The sequence below is a fragment of the Erpetoichthys calabaricus genome, chromosome 8, assembly GCF_900747795.2.
Source record: "Erpetoichthys calabaricus chromosome 8, fErpCal1.3, whole genome shotgun sequence".
Classification (NCBI taxonomy): Eukaryota; Metazoa; Chordata; class Cladistia; order Polypteriformes; family Polypteridae; genus Erpetoichthys; species Erpetoichthys calabaricus.
The window spans coordinates 66,464,376-66,481,194 of NC_041401.2; the positions used below are offsets into that span (position 1 = coordinate 66,464,376).

General features: G+C 40.3%; 1 protein-coding gene across 3 annotated transcripts in view; it reads right to left on the reverse strand.

The window, feature by feature from the left end:
* Window positions 1-6,083: 6,083 nt before the first annotated feature.
* The window catches only part of LOC114655580 (protein phosphatase Slingshot homolog 2-like), a 120,952-nt gene continuing 110,216 nt past the window's right edge, over window positions 6,084-16,819 (reverse strand). For all 3 annotated transcript variants that reach the window (XM_028806676.2, XM_028806673.2, XM_051930843.1), the window contains 4 exons: window positions 16,495-16,641; window positions 15,949-16,149; window positions 14,567-15,383; window positions 6,084-11,633 (listed from right to left, as the gene is read on the reverse strand). In XM_028806676.2, coding sequence (XP_028662509.1) covers window positions 9,885-11,633; window positions 14,567-15,383; window positions 15,949-16,149; window positions 16,495-16,641 — 2,914 coding nt within the window. In that variant the 3' untranslated portion in view covers window positions 6,084-9,884. The remainder of the gene's footprint in view (window positions 11,634-14,566; window positions 15,384-15,948; window positions 16,150-16,494; window positions 16,642-16,819) is intronic.

Here is a 16,819-nt window from a genome sequence, read left to right on the forward strand (position 1 = left end):
GGGAGCCTCTGCCAGGGTCTCATCTTCATGTGCCATAAAGGAGGACGCCGCATCTCCACGTGTGCGACATCCATGCCAGCCTGCTGCGCCCAGACTGTTACAAACCCCATGAAGCTGCTCAGATTTTTGAACAGATCAGCGTAATACCCACAGGCAACTGAACAGCACAAAATCTTTTATCCTTTTGAACTTCAGCAGCATTTCAAACAATAATAGAATTCAATTTTATGAATAAAGAGATTTGTTAACTCAATGTTAATAAAATTCAATATTAATGTGCCAAAGGGAAAAATCAACATCAGTTTCCGTGCTTTTTATTATTCACCAACTATCCTCCTCCAATGTGAAGGATTTTATTATCACCCCAGGGGACATCTTGGTTGCAGTATAAAACCACAACACAGACACACAAAAAATCAATGCTAAACACAAGCAAGGGCTGTCAACTAAAGCAAAAAAATAAATAAAAATAGCTTCCTCCAAAATGTCTGTTGGGTGGTCTAATTGCAGTGGACATAAAAAAAAGTGTTGACAGCATACCTGCGGCTGTTCATTCTAAGTACCTCTGAAAGTTCCAGTGAACTGTGGAATACACATAATAAAGTAAGTACAAAGGGCGTTCAAATATAGACAGGAATTTATGAGCTACTGTCCATCCATCCATCCATTTTCCAACCCGCTGAATCCAAACACAGGGTCACGGGGGTCTGCTGGAGCCAATCCCAGCCAGCACAGGGCACAAGGCAGGAAACAATCCTGGGCAGGGTGCCAACCCACCGCAGGACACACACAAACACACACTAGGGCCAATTTAGAATCGCCAATCCACCTAACCTGCATGTCTTTGGACTGTGGGAGGAAACCAGAGAGCCCGGAGGAAACCCACGCAGACACGGGGAGAACATGCAAACTCCACGCTGGGAGGACCCGGGAAGCGAACCCAGGTCCCCAGATCACCCAACTGCGAGGCAGCAGCGCTACCCACTGCGCCACCGTGCCGCCCATGAGCTACTGTACACTTTATTTATTGAATACAATGAAACGACTTACACACTGTTTTTCTATGCTGTCTCCTGCCACTGCTGTACACTTGTTCCAGCGCTCTCCTTAATCGCAGAAGGGTAGAAGTCTTCTGACTGCATGTTGACTCACTTCTTGCACAGCATCAATAACCTCCTCATTCGACTGGAATTTCTCTCCTCCTAAAAATTTCCTTAAGTGGACTGAAGAGATGATAGCCCCTCTCAGAATGACTTGCAGCTCTAGACTGACACAGACAGGGCCGGATTAAGACGAAATTGGGCCTGATGCTGCAGCGCAAAAAAGGCCTATTTTTTCTCGGCATTGGTACATGCGCACTCAGACCGACCAAGGAGCCTTAATTGCTTGCGACGCAACCAGTCAGCCTTTATTGAACATGAATAATAATAACGACGTAGTATCGTAACAACTCGAGATTAACATCAAACTATGCAACATCAACATTCAATAGCAATTGTCTGAAAAGTGCACTTAATACAGAAAAGGCTAAACCAGATCAGCTTAACCTAGACATATTGTCACCCTAACTACTGCGCTAGTGCTGCTTACTTATATTGCTGTTTTTTGAGCCTTAGCAAAGTTAATATAGCAAAGGAAAACTGTTCAGCTTCCGGAAAATTCTCGTCTGTTTTCATCTGGGCCTATTTCAGGAATGGGCCTAATGCTGCAGCATCAATAGCACCCACCTTAATCCGGCCATGGAGAGAGAGACACTCATCCCCAAACTGATTTTTAAATCTTGAATAAATCTGATAACTTCATTTGTCAAAAATTGAATAATAATTTGCCGAGCAACACTGCTGTGTACTTCCTGCTCCGCCATGTTTATTACAACTTGACAGGATGGGGGAAAGAGCAGCTAGCACTACTAACGTCAACTTTAAACATGCATGTGTTTGTCCAATGAGTCAGAGATACCTTGCACTTTTTATGAGAGTGGAACATGAAAATTCCTGTTTATAATGGAAGAAGGGACAACCTATTTAGATGGGGCCTCACAAAAAGCGCTGAATGTCTCTGTGGTGAGCCCACCCAAACAATGGACCACATTCTCCATAAATGTTTCTGAGGCCTTCACATGTACCGATGAAAATCTTAATGATGCTAATGACGCTGCTCTTACCTGAATACGGCAGTGACGTGATAAGATATGATGAACGGAACACCCCTTGTAATACATTAAAAATGGCCTGCATTAATGCTGGGATTATTAAGAATAAAAGAAGTCGGATTTATACAGGGCGAGCTAAAATGAAGCACCACATTTCACATTTCTCAAGGTCATTGTGCGAGGTAGAGGCAGCCAAGTGGGTTGGGGTGGGGGTCCTTTGATAGGCGATCCCTTGTAGTTTTCAGTCAGCAACATGCCTTGGTCAGGTGTGCACTGTGCTTTCGCTGTTGGAAGTGTTCTTCAAAAACAATGAATCCATCATCACTACGCAACGCGTCTTCCAAACGCACTTCAGGATCCCTCCTAACGGTGACATCCCAAATCGGAAAACAATTCTTCAGTGGGTGGCTAAACTTAGACAGATGGGTACAACTTTGAACAGAAAATTTCCAGGCCGTCCTCGAACTATGAATTCCTGAAAACATCCAAGTTGTAAGAGCATCAGTTCTGCAGTCTCCTAGACATTCACAGTGCAAACATGCTTCTGCCTCACGAATTTCCAACACTTGTTTGAGGAGAATTTTGCATGAGGACCTTATTTGCCATCCGTACAAAATGATGGCAGTGCAGGAACTCACTGAGAGAGACTGGGAGAGCCGTAGAGAGTTGTGTGCAAACATTCTGCAAAATTTTCAGTGAGATGTCAATGTCATGTGCAGCGGCAGGTCACATTTCCCGTTTGAATGGTTGTGTAAATGAGCAAAACATTCATTATTGGGCTTAAACCAACCCTCGTGAACTTCATCAGAGATCCCTGCACAGTGAGTGCGTTACAGTTTGGTGCGCTGTTGCACAATTTGCCATTGTAGGCCCTTACTTTTTTGAGGAGAGGGGAGCAATGGTCACTGTTACTGCAGAACGTTACATTGAAATGTGGGAGAAATTTTTGTGGACCCAACTGGAAGAAATGGATGCCTGGTTTCAACATGATGGAGCAACAGCTCATACGTCACGGAGATCCATGCAAGTTTTGTGGGAGATGTTTCTGGGGAAGCTGATCTCCCTGCATGGCAATGTCGGGTGACGTTCATGTTCACCTGATCTTGCTCCGTGCAATTTCTTCTTGTGGGGGCTCTCTCAAGTCGATAGTATACACACACCGACCTCAAAACTTTGAAGCCCTCAAGGGTACTATTTGCCATGAAATCGCCGCACGACTCATGCGAGTGTTCAGAAATCATCTTGAAGAGTGTGTCACTAATGATGACCACCACCTTGAAGACATCATTTCTAAAACACATTGAAAAAAAATCTATTTTGTATACCCTTTCTTGTGTCGTAATGAAATTTATTTTATCTTGTAGCGTTTTTGTAGAATAAACGTTTGAAATTTGGTACTTCTTTTTGGCTCATCCTGTATGCAGCTGCACATAACTATGGCGAATAACAGAAAAAAGGCTAAACAATGAAGATGGGTACACATTATTAAGGAAAAGGTAGGGGAGTCACCGTTAATGTAGAACAGAACTTGAATACAAGTCTTCTTCAATTTGATGGTGAGCTGCACTCTAGTGCAGATGTCGGGTTTCAACTAGACAGTAATAGAGATTGAGGCTTTATATTAAGTGCATCATAGATCCCCTTAACGCTGAAAATAACTTCAGTTGACACCTTTTAATATTATTAAAAAGGCAAATTTAGAAAGAGATATTATAGTTCTGGGGGACTTTAATTACCCAAATATTAAAAGGGCTACCCTTACAAGTATCAGAGCACAAGAACAGTAGCTTTTGTAGGTAATAAATGGTTACTTTTTAACACATTATGTTGAAGCATATGGGGAAGCAGGTCTAGATTTAGTATTCTATAATAATCAGATACGATTCAGGAGACAGATGTGATTGAGCTATTAGGATCTAATGACCATAATATAACACATTTCACAGTGCCTTGGATGAGCACAATTGTTATGATGTTCTAAAAGCAAAAGGAAAGGCCAAACACTTAACACACAGAGGGTAGCCACATTCAAAAAGGAGAGCCTTAGCCTTCTATAATACATGCTGTACCTCTTAAAGTCCACACAAGTAACTTCAGTTGCAACACAAAAAGATCATAATGTCCATTATGTTCAGATGCAAGCCATACAATAAATTGCTCCATTTTTACATTTAAGCCCATGTTAGCAACGGCTGCAAGCCTTGCCCACCTCGAATGCTAAAGGAGAACAAGGGGATACAGGACATTATCTCCCCTGGAATACCAGGTGGCAGCCCCCCTGGGTTACGATGGGGCCAAGGATTCCCACAGAGCACCATGGGAATTAGAGTTCTTTGGATTCTGTAAATGCTGCCAGGGGGTGCAGCAGGGACCAGCAAGCCCTACTTCATGAGGCTCCCGCCTTAACCAAAGTTCTCCCTGGCCAAGCCCTTGGGACACTAGAAGTATTTCTGGGGATCACTTAAAAGGAGCTGCATGCCACTGCTCCAGGAGCCAGTGGCGAGGGGGGTGGAATACAAATCCTGCCAGGAGCAGCAGAGGAGCCAGAGAGACGGTGATTGCTTTGGCTGTACTGTGTTGGTGCTGTGGCAAACGCTTGGGAAAAGCGAGTAAAATCCTCTTTATTACTGCACTGGAGTCTGGAGCCCGTCTGTCAGGTGTTTGGGGAGCTGAAGCACCCCCTGGTGGGCACATCCAAAATAAGGATTGCATCCTATTGCACAGGCCAGTGAATTTAGCTGGGCCATTGCTCCTAGCTCAAGGGTGGGAAAAGTTGTTCCTGGAGGGCTGCAGGTTTTTCTTCCCACTCAATTGCTTATTGCTCAAGTAACACTTCTGCTTCACTTTAGTTGTCTCGCTCATTCTGATTTTGAACCTTTATGGCTTATTTTAGCCTTAAACAGCTGTATTCTTGGTTTTTAATGGTTCCTTGTTAACAATATGATGCAAATGTATTTCTCCATTTAGCTTGTTTCCATGTATACCTGTGTGTATGTATTGTGCACTAATTAAATACTTGGAAGGAAAGTGAAGAGAAAAAAAAGTGAAGGATTGAGAAGAACTAATTTGTTTTAAACTTCAAATTATTTGGATGACACCCTTAGAAAGGAAAACAAAGTTAACAAGCCATGAAATTCATTATTGGCAAGGATCGTTTTCTAATTAAGCAAATGTGTTGGAACAAAAACTTGCAGCCACTGAGACCCTTCAGACCTGACTTTGCCCACCCCTGGGTGGTTTTTCTTGTTATTAACACACAGTGAAGTCTGACGACAGTCTCTCGTTCTTGTCTGTGTTAAATATGGTGGAGCTTAAGGCAAGAACCAAATCCTTTTATCTCACAGTAACATTTGATGGAATTTTTGATTATGTTAACTGTCATGGATGTTGAAAGGAGTTCTTACAATACACATCCTCATCAGTGATAGATCAAACATCAGACCTTCAAAGCATAATACCCTCAATCCCAATTAATCCACTCCAAGGTCATGTGGTACTCGAGTCTACCCTGGCAGCATCGGACATAGGATGGTGACCACCCACAGACAATCCACCATAAGACACACTCAGAGTTTCTCTAATGTTATCTGCAGTGTAGGAGGGACTGGTAGACAAGATGGCAGTTTTCTTAATTTCTTTTGCCACATAACAGTATCAATCTATTCATTTTACTGTATTGTTTGTTTTATGAACTAATCCAATAGGTTTATGAATATTTGTATAGAAAATGATTAAAACTAACAGCATTAATTTAAAATTAACTTACTCAATATATATGGTCTAACATCCAAATTCTATTTATTAACTCAATAAAATGAGACAACTCTTCAGAACAGTGAATATCCTTTATAGAGCCTGAAATTTCTATTTCACAACTTTCACACACAAAGAACAAGCTCTGTTCTAATTAAATGAGAACAAACACAAAATATTAACATTTAAAATTTCTTAAATATTTATTCATATAAAAAAACACCCACACAGAGTTTGACCCTTAAATTTTTGCAAATTTAAACAGTGGATATCAATTTTGCACATTTTGTATTTGCACTTCTCCAACTGTACATCGGCCTTGGGCAACAGCAAACTCTTAACAAGAGTTTATGGCTTTTTCTTTGCAGGCTCAATGAAAATTCAGTTATCAAACAGGCAACTTACTCAACATCTAAATACTAAAATATCTTGACAACTGTTCTTTTCTTTTTAAGTTGTCTAGCGATATGTATGTAAAGGAAAAACCACCGGAGAACTAGAAGGTTCATAAAACAAATTCTGTACATTTTTTATATTCACATTGTAAACAGTATTGTCTTACACCACAGACAAGAAAAATACAACTTAAAAGCATTCCTGTATACACCCCCCGCACTTATACACGCACACGCACGCACACACACACACACATACACATACATACACTCGTATAGTAGAATCCCTAGGGGACTGCCGAGTTCCAAAGAGGGGGTGAGGGGGTTTTGGTGAAGGTGGTTTCGTTTTTTTTCTTAATTTTCGACACATCTGGAGGGTTGCTTCCCCACCTTTCTGCTCAGAGATGGGCAGGGTCACCTGATATGGTAACTCCTGACTGGAAGTCTTTGGTTGATGTGAGGAAAAGCAAAAGATGCCACATGGAACTGAAATAACAAACACAATTTTGAAAGAGGAAAGGCAGTTACTTGGTAAACAGGTCAAAAGAAACTGAAAATGACATTTTTTACAGTAAGAATCCCCAATCAAACAAATCCCCACACTGTGGTGCTAACTGCACCACCACTGTATGCTACTGGGATGAACATGATATTCCAACACTCATCTCTAGTATTTTCTATGCCTATGAACATCCATATAATCTGCAGGTTTTTCTCCCATTTTGCATATTCCTGCTGGTCCCGGGAGCTGGTATGACACTTATGCACATGGCAGAATCAATCCTTCTCGTAAGCAACAAAAACGGCACTGACAAAAACAGTCCTAAACAGCCAACCTGGAAGAGGTAGTTCACATAATGCTTAAAGCAGAAATACAAATTGATTTGTCAACTTGTAAATCCTCTAGGGGCATTACTGTCTGGTGGATCACTTGCCAGTAAAGGGATATTTCCGAGTGACGTGCAAAAAAAAAAATAAAATAAATAAATAAACCAAAACAATAAAGCGAACCTCAGAAGGATTGGCAATGCCTAAAAGGGTCAAGATCGCTGGTAGATCCAACAAAATGGGTTGACTGCCTCTCCCTTCTTTAAGCACTCGTTGTCACATTAAAAAAAAACATTTAAAATTCTCCTATAGTGGGTTCAACTGAACCAAAATGGCACATAAAAAAAGATTTACTTACAACAGACTTTCAGATAGAATTGGCTCATATTTGTCCCTCTATTCCACTTGTAATGAGGCACTATTTTCATCACCTACTTCTAGAAATGCACAAAGGAAATACAGCAAGGCTTTCTAGGGGATTCAAGACACCATGGTATCAACAAGTACGCCAGTGATCGTTAGGTTTCAAGGCCGACACATTTACAAGAGATACAGAAAGAAGAAGTCAAAAAGCTCTTTAGAGGAAAATTACAATGCAGTGCTACACAGTTGATCTCTGAAGGTGAGGTGGACAACCAGGAGTGAGGACTAAGAAAAATGAAGTGATATTGTGTTGGAACAGAAGACCAGCACCAAACAGGAGTCGGTCAAGTGTGAATGTCAGGAAATCTCCTGTTGCCAACAAAGTTGAAGCCGACAGCCACAACGGTCCAAGTTAACAGAATGTAGCATTCCATCCATTCATTTTCTACTAAGGCTTTTGTTTCAGCTAGAACAACAAAGAGTATGCATCGTTATTAATGGTGAATCAAACATTCTAGACTTTCTCCTAATCTCGGAAAACCTATGGGGCTGAAAGCTCAAAAGCAAAGAATGCAGTCAGCCAGTATTCAGCCATGCAATGCTACTTCAACAAGTCATACGCCTGATATACACTGTCTGAAAATAACTGAGAACGGCAGATGGCAAAACAACGTAGTAACTTCTTCCACTAGCTGCTGTTCTACACTTTTTCGTTAACAACTCTCCAAATAAGAGACACCATCCTTTTGCTCAAAATTTGTGGTTGGAAATTCTACACCATTGCCTTGCAGCAGCAGCAATGTCCTGTATATCTGGTCAGCTGCCTAACATCCAGAAGAGACAAGAAGGGTTATATTTATAGCACCGTTGGAGCTCCTCAAGTGTTATAAACTCTCTAACATTCCAGTTGTTGGTGGCAATACTTTGGCACCGAGCATAATAAACACACTTGATTACTCTGGAAGAAGACTTTCGAGATCTACATGGATGCACCTTCTAGAACCACTCACCCCCTCCACATTTATTTCCAGTTGGGTTTATGTATGTTTTGCATTTTAACCGTGTGCACTCTGCACACAAATAAACAGAATAAAACACATTGACAATCCAGCAGCAATGTAAATAATGTGGCTCTTGACACAAAAAAAAAAAAAAAAAAACACATAGCAAAAATTCAGGTGTGGAAATGAAATAAAATTTAACTGCCCACCATTTCACTTCATAATTAAAGGCTCATTTAAAACAAAACAGGTAACAGCATCGCTGGAAATCTATATTCCCAAGCAGCCACAGGCAGCAAGAGTTATTAAATAGTAATAATAATTACAAAGTCCATTTTATGCTTGTCTCCACAATTCCTGCGCTTGATATGCTTTTTTATTTTCTTTCAAGGCCAGCAGGGCTATTCAAGTAACAATCAAGTTTGTGCAGTTAAAGTGATGTACCCTTTTAAAGAAAGGCACAAACAGAAGAACGGAAGGCAAGGTTTTAGCATATTTGCCCTCACACCATCACACTAAAAATGCACTGTTTTGTTAAATGAAATTAACAAAATAACTGCTTGCAAACACATCTTAAAAGTACTGAAAAGGGTCAGAATTATTGCATGGAGGTTTCCTTCTCTGGGTTCAAAATGAGTTTCTAAACTTGATATCTTCTTCACTTATTTGCCAATTTTGTTCATCACTTTATAAAATAGATTACTGCATGTAGGGTAAGCAATTTTGACAGTCTAAGGTAAAACTTTATTGCAGAATATGTAAATATATTGAAAATGTAGAAAGGTCCACCTGATCCAAGTTTTAAAATACAAAAGGTACAGGTAAAGGTGAAGGAGGAAATTTCTGCCAACAGTTACCTCCTAATGTTTGCAGTTTGAAGAACTGTAAAGAAAATGGCAAATGCTAAATGGTGGGTCAAGTAGGGGCCATAGAATTTGCAAAAGATATGAAGGTGAAGCAATAATCTGGTGGTTTCTGCTAGAGGAAGAGATGAGAAACCACAAGAACATGCAATAAAAATAAACATTTAGTTTTGATTGCAAACTCAAAGCCAGACCATGCCTGCCATCCACACAGAATCTGTGCCCTTCTTTAAAATTATAAAGGATTCTAGGTGAATGTAAAAACTAAATGCACTTATAATATACTGTACAAATATGACAAATTATGACAGCTAGAGAACAAGGTAAAATCTTTAACATTTACAAGGCCTTTTTTAATATAAGTTTTAAAAAATACAAAAAAAGGAAACAAAACACCACCACCCACAGGATAAAATTCTAAGAGAACACCACAAGCAAGGCGGATAAAGTGCATGTTTGAAGTCAGCCCCCAAACAAATACAAAAGGCAGTCTGCACCTCCCTCCTGGAGGGCGGGCGGGAGGAAGGAGTCACATGGTATTGTATTGGAAGCTTGCTGTCCTTTTCTTTTCATTAGCTTTCCTCAGCTTACGGAGTGGATGTGTCCTGCCATACTGCTGTCTTGGAGCTACGCCAGAGAAAGGGACTGTCTGTTCAGTTGCCTGTACCAGTGAAGGACAGCTTTCCAGACACCCCTCATTGCTTTCCCTGAATGTACTGGTATGCAGGATGGAAGGCAGCTCAACAGGTTGGCTTAAGGAGCCACAGTCTGACCGACATGATTGTTCCCCAGGCAGGGTTGATTCAGATGCCATACAGAATTTTTTTGAAGGATCCTCTGCCATTAGATGTGCCCTACATGACTCGGGATGCACAAGTCTAAAGGAGCATGCTGGGCTAGCTAGGCCTGATTCAGCTTTTCCCACCTCTGACAAATCATCTGTTGACAGCTCAAGACATCCCAGTTTGGCCAGGGAAGCAGACCGTTTCATGAGAGATGGAGTGGTCAGGCCAGCCTGACGGATTCTAGCTTCAATCTCCTGAGCACGTTGCTTTACCATACCTGAATGGCCTTTGGTAACAACAGTCAGCTCAGACACACTACTGCTACTTGAGCTGTGAGGTAGACTTGCCCAGTTTGGTGGTCTGGATACAGTTGGTGTGACACGATTCAAAAAGGCCTGCAAATCACTGAGTGTCTCTTGAATTTTTAGAAGCTCTTCTGTACTCCGCTGCAGAGTAGAACTCTCAGTCGGCCTGTCCGGCAGTATATCTGTGTCGCTGCTGCTCTCAGTGGCTCCCTCCAGCAGCAGGCAAGTTTTTGGGCTCAATGACCTTGTGAGCAGAGGAGGGTTCTGCAGATGAGAGATGTAGCAAAGGTCATCATCAACAGTTTGCTTTGTCCCCATCCCAGGTTCTTGCGAGATGAATTCACAGAGGTCACTACTAGGATCCTTCCTTCCCTTATCTGAAACATACACATGGTTAGAATGATCTGAAGAAGACTGATACTCTCTCTCACTTAAAGGAAACATTGGGCAACTCCCTTCTGTTTCTAATGGTGAATGATTCGAGGCAAGTTCAGTAATCTCCACTCTGCAAGACAAGAAAGGAGCTTTCACAGTGGAAGTAATGGGTGCTTCCTTTTCTTTGGGCTTTGACTCTAAAGGTTTCCAGAATTTCTCTGCTGAATCGCTGTGACAAGAGCAAGCTTCCTCTTTGTCAGAACTGACGGATATGTCCCCGGTCTTAGGCAGCTTTTGCAATGGAAGCATAGTTCCCTCTTCCAGTAGAGGATTGTGCAGCTGATTGTCTCCACATTCTTGGGGATGTACTTCAATTGAAGGCACCTCATCATGGCGGGAGTTCTTTCTGATCCCTAAACAGTTACCTGGCTCTTGCTCCTGCCGCAATCGCTGTTCCAGTTTATTAGTGGCACGTCTCACAGAACCAGACAACCATTTTTGTGTCTCCAGCTTGGGTGTGAGGCTGTCTTGGGAGGTCTCGCAGTGACATGTGGAAGAGTCTCTTAGATCATCTGAGGGAGATTCACATATTGATGTGGGTTCTAAGTCTCCTGGAGGTTCACTTTGCAAACTGTGAACCACAGCCTTTTTCATTGTGGCTGGAGAGGAGATTGTAGTGGAGGAATCAGTCTTGCAGGGGCTCGGTCCACAGCTCTGGTTGATGGACTCCAGTTCTATTACAATATCTTTAACAGAGATTCCGTTCTCAGACTGCGATCTTGGGACACCCACTGTTATGTCCAGGCATTGCTCCTAAGAAGAGAAAGAGAAATAAATAAAGAGCACTTTTGTACAGCGTGAACTAAACAGAAAAATACTGTGTAAGGTAGTTAATGCAGCAAGTCTTTAAGTACATTAAAAATGCACACTGGGTGTTACCCATTATGCAGACATATGAACCAGTAAGATACTGGGCCAGAATAAGTGGTGAGTTTTCCCTTTGCAATGTGAGGTATTATCTATCACCCATCAGTGGGACAGAGAAAACAAAGAAGCTTAAACAAGTTAGGCATTTGAACTAACCCTTCTAAGACGGTCAATTGTGAGCTATACACATTGTCTTATAAACTGTCTACATACTTTGTAAGTTTCCAGTTTCTACTTTTATTGCACATTCAAACCCTAAAGAAGAAATAAAACACTACTTTTTCATTAAAATTCAGACGGTATCTTCAAGTCCAAAACTGTAATATGCCACTTGTGCAAGTAAAGATATTTTGTTAAGACATTCTTACCCCACATATTACCAACCTTACCAGCTTTGCACACATGTAGTATTACCAGTAGCAGCAGCATTGTCATATTCATAAAGTACAGTAAAATTCTTACTTTTATGTCCCAACAACATGCAACGTAAGGGAGTGATGGTCCCTTCCTCTTGTCAGATTTGACCCATTTTAGCTTATTTTTAGGACAGTGCTTGTGGACCATAATTTTCATATCCTGGAGTTGTAACCAGGACTTTGACTTGTCTACTCTTCTCCGAAGCATTTTTTTTTTTTTTAAATTGTTTTTGGATACTATGGTCCATTAATTATCCCTTTACATCATAAAAAAAATTTATCTGGCCCCACAGCTTGTGGTTGATGCCACCATATGTTACTGTAAGGATGGTGTCTAGACGGTATGGGCAGTTAAGTGGGTGTCACGCAGTAACACTTTGAATTTCAGCCAAATAGTTAATTTCTGGTCTCTTCTGGCCAAAACACCTCCCAAAAAACTCAGTGGTTTAAATTTCTGGCAAAGTGTGCAAAGCAGCGTGTATGGGTGGTTTCCATAGCCAACAAACAATAGCAATATAACTCTGCAGGTTTTCCAAGGTGGGCTCAGAGTGACTTCCTCAAAAGTATTTTTTTTTTATTCTGGGTCTTGATTATTGTATTTATGCAGTAAAAAGAAACATATGTTTCATAAGTATTGGGTCAAAATTGCTCCGAGGGAGATTAAACAATTTAATACAAATTGTATACCTCAATCCTAATGCATGCATTTTACTAATTTACCTCTGATTTTATGATATCCTTTAATTATTCTTTGTATTATTATACACCAGATTTATTATGTGACTGAAGATTTTTAAATAGACTTAAGTTGTTGTTCATAAAATACTTTAGTAACTTTCACGTTGCCCCGGTAGTGGTCAGAGATAAGACGACTACAGACATAGACAAAATGTGTTGGTACTAATCCACCAAAAAAAGAACCTTCAATTGAAATAACTTCAAACTATTCAAAGTAATTGGCACCCATCATTGTGTAATCTGTATTTAATATTATAAATAAATAAATAAATAAATAAATATAAAAAGACTATGCTTTAGAGTTTTGATTCAACTGAATTTTTCAAATATTTTCTTGCACAACCTTTAGAGGCAATTACTGCACAAAAAGTGGTTCTTGTCACTGTCAATGGGACTTCTGCACCTGTCAACAGGTAGTTTGTCCAATTCTTCTTGAGGAAACAGCTCCAGTTGCTCCAGCTATTAGATGGTTGTCTTCTCCAGGCTGCACATTTCAGTTTTTTTCCAATAGATGCCCGACAGGGTTAAAATCAGGGCTCAAAGAAGGCCACTTCAGAACCTGTTTGTTCTTGGGCATTCTTGGCTGTGCGTTTTGGGTCATTATCTTGCTGGAGGATCCGTGTTCTGCAAAGGAGATGGAGCTTTCTGACAGTGGTCAGTATTTTTCATTCCAGAATGTCTCGATAATCTGGAGATTTCACTATTCTTTGTACAGAGACGCGAGACCATGCCAGACACAGCAAAGCAGCCACAAAACATAATGTAGCCTCTTCCAGGTTTCACAGTAGGTATGGTGTTCTTTTCTTTGAAAGCTTGATGTTTTTTGTTTGTCGACATAGACATAATGCGACTTGCAAAAAAACTCAAGTTTGGTCTCCTCCGCCCAAAGGACATTCTCCCAGATGCATTTTGACTTGTCAATCTGCATTTTAGCAAAATTCCTGTCTGGCTTTTTTTTTTTTTTTTTTCTTTCAACAGTGGGAGTCCTCCCGTGTTTCTTTTCATTTAGCCCACTGTCACTGAAAAAGCGACACATGGTGTGATCAGACATTGATGGATCTTGACCTTAAGAGTTCAGCTTGTGTTTCTTTGGAAGTTGTCCCTGGCCTTTTGTCTGCTATTTCCCACTATTATTCTGCACATTATGGGCAATTTTAGTGTTGCTAAAAGCAATTTAGTGAAGCAGAAAGCAATTCTTGATCATATGTTTGCAATAAAAACACAGATTTCAATAATATGTGAAAATGAATTTTGTAAAACCAACATCTGAAACTCTGAAAGGTCACTTTAAATATATTTTCAAGGTGATCTAGGTCTTCTGTTATTATTAGAAATAAAACGCCCTGCTTATAATTTGATGAGTATTTGGTAACTTTACACTTAACTGAGTGGAAAAACAGACCAACCCATAAAGAATATTAATGAACACATACCAGCAGATGATAAAGCAAACTAATCTAACATTATAAAATAGAGGTTTTTTTTAAGTATAAATGAAGCAAGCCTTCAAAGGAGGTATAGGAGCGTAAAATATATTAATTTAAAAATACTGGCTGTATACCTTTTTATTCCAAAGTGCTTAGATTTTCAACACACTGGCTTCCCAAATGCCTAAATCCCTCCACCTGAACTGGACTACATAAAACTATCAAACAGTCAACTTACTTTTGTGTGTTCGTCAACAGGGTGTGCACTATCCTCTGTATCAAGCAGGTCCTGGCCAGGACTTCTGGGCTGAAGCAATTTTGGTGTTACCAAGTCCTCATTTCTAGACTGAGATAGTGCTCTAGCACGACCCTCTTGGGATAATTCCAGGAATTTTTCTCGTGCACTGAAGAAGTCAATGCTATCTGTACTTAGGCTAGGAGATTGCACAGTATGAGAAGGGGACCTTGGGTTATTATTGCTGTTGTGCTGACCACCTGTATCCTCCAAAAATTCAGTCTTCAAATCAAGGTAGACATCTACATCTGATATCCTAGCATTGGCGGTTAGGGACAATGAGGGAGAAGACTGGCCTGTTGGAATTGTATTCTTTTCTTGTGTATTAAGCTTTGGTTCCAGCAATGGCTTATCTCCTCCCAAGTCAACCAGTGAGGTTGGCATAATTGAAGAAACCTCCTGGAGTGGCATGTCTCCTACACAGGGGAGGACTACAGTGGTAGTCTCGGGTGAATCTGGACAGTCTGAGAGGCCATTTGAAGCAGACTGTTCTAAACTTTCTTCATTTGTACACGGCTGGAAATCCAGCTGCAGACTGTCATGGTCCTCACATGGTGTAGGTGGATCTTCATCAATACTTGAAGGCATAGTTGTGAGTGCTTGTAGGACTGCCATTCCCAGGAAATGTTCCAGTGAAGGATTATTATCTGCATCCTTTTGGTTGAGGTTCATGTTAAGAGGAGTCTTGTTGATGGGGTCATGATGATCTGAAAGATCACTGTCAGAGTGTGATCGCCAAAGCTTGTTGTGCCGCTGTTTACTAAAAAACACAAAAAGAAAGATGGTGGAGTAATCAGATTAAATACTACAGTCTTATAAATGGGGTTAGCAACACCAAGTGTTAATCCAAACAACGAAGTGACCACAAACAACACACCCCTTGATAATCTTGCACAACTGACATATTTCAGTCACCCAGTTTCAAAGTAGGTGACATTTATCGTGGGGTTTGTGCAATTGAATTGCACATGAGGTATTTTTCATTACAGACTCAACAATTTAATCATAAGTAGTAGTAACAGCTACAGATGTAAATCAAGTGATAAACTGCTAGACTGGGCACTTGCAATCAAAATACAACAGTTTGGTTCTCATCATGCCAAGGCACTACTGAAGCAGAGAATGGTTAACTAAAACTTCAAAAAAAGGTCCAGGTTGATGTCAGACGAATCACATATTCATTGTATGCCTTGTGTATGAAAGTTCACATATTGTCAAAGTCAAGGAAGCAACTTTCAGGGTTCCAACTCTTCTCTCCATGTGTTACTGGACCATAATGATTCACTGTTAATTGAGGATTAATATTTCTTTAACATAATGTTTACCTTGCCAAGAGTATGCCCTGATACTCCTCAAGCTGCCTCATAAAAGAGGGATTCGGTTTAGTGACTGTGCGGCGTTCCTTGACATAGCTATAAGCATGTTCCAGATTCCAGCCATATTCCTTCATTGCATAGGCAATAACAGTTGAGGCAGAGCGGCTCACACCCATCTTACAATGGACAAGGCATTTGGAGCCAGTTTTCCTGTACAGAAGAAGACAGAAGTGCAAACTTAATACATGAATTACAAAACAAACAAATTACCACTCTCTATAGCACTTGTACAAAAAAATTAAAAAAAAAATGCAAACACAAGCACACTCTAGAAGGTGACAGACTTTCTATGTGACAACTCAATTCAGATACTCTGAACTAAATAGAACAGTTGCTCACCTGTAAATGCATTTATTTAATAGGGAAAAGAAAGAATTATTCAAAAATTCAAACAAATATAAGCTTTTATGCAGACTAAAAAAAAAGTACTGTTTTTACACTATCCTGGATGTAATCTGTATGCTGCAAATATATGCCTTTGCATTCATGACTTACTTTGCCTTAGAGATGAATTTGTAAGCATCATTCCAGTAAGCCAGTAAATCTGTAGCTTCTTCATCATAGACCCGAATGTTGTGATACTCAAAGAGGCCTGGAAAAAAGTTATCAATCTCCCGTGTGACATTCAGGATGTAACGAACCCTGAATGATAAAACAAAAAAAAGACAAAATAGCTGAAAAAACAGCAGCACATGCTGAAGATAAAATTATTAAACATGCAGAGAGACTATTAAGAGATTTTGTGAATATCACACAAATTGCTGATAATAAGGAATACAAGAACAGGATTAAAACAAGGTTCACAAAAGCCAAGACAATT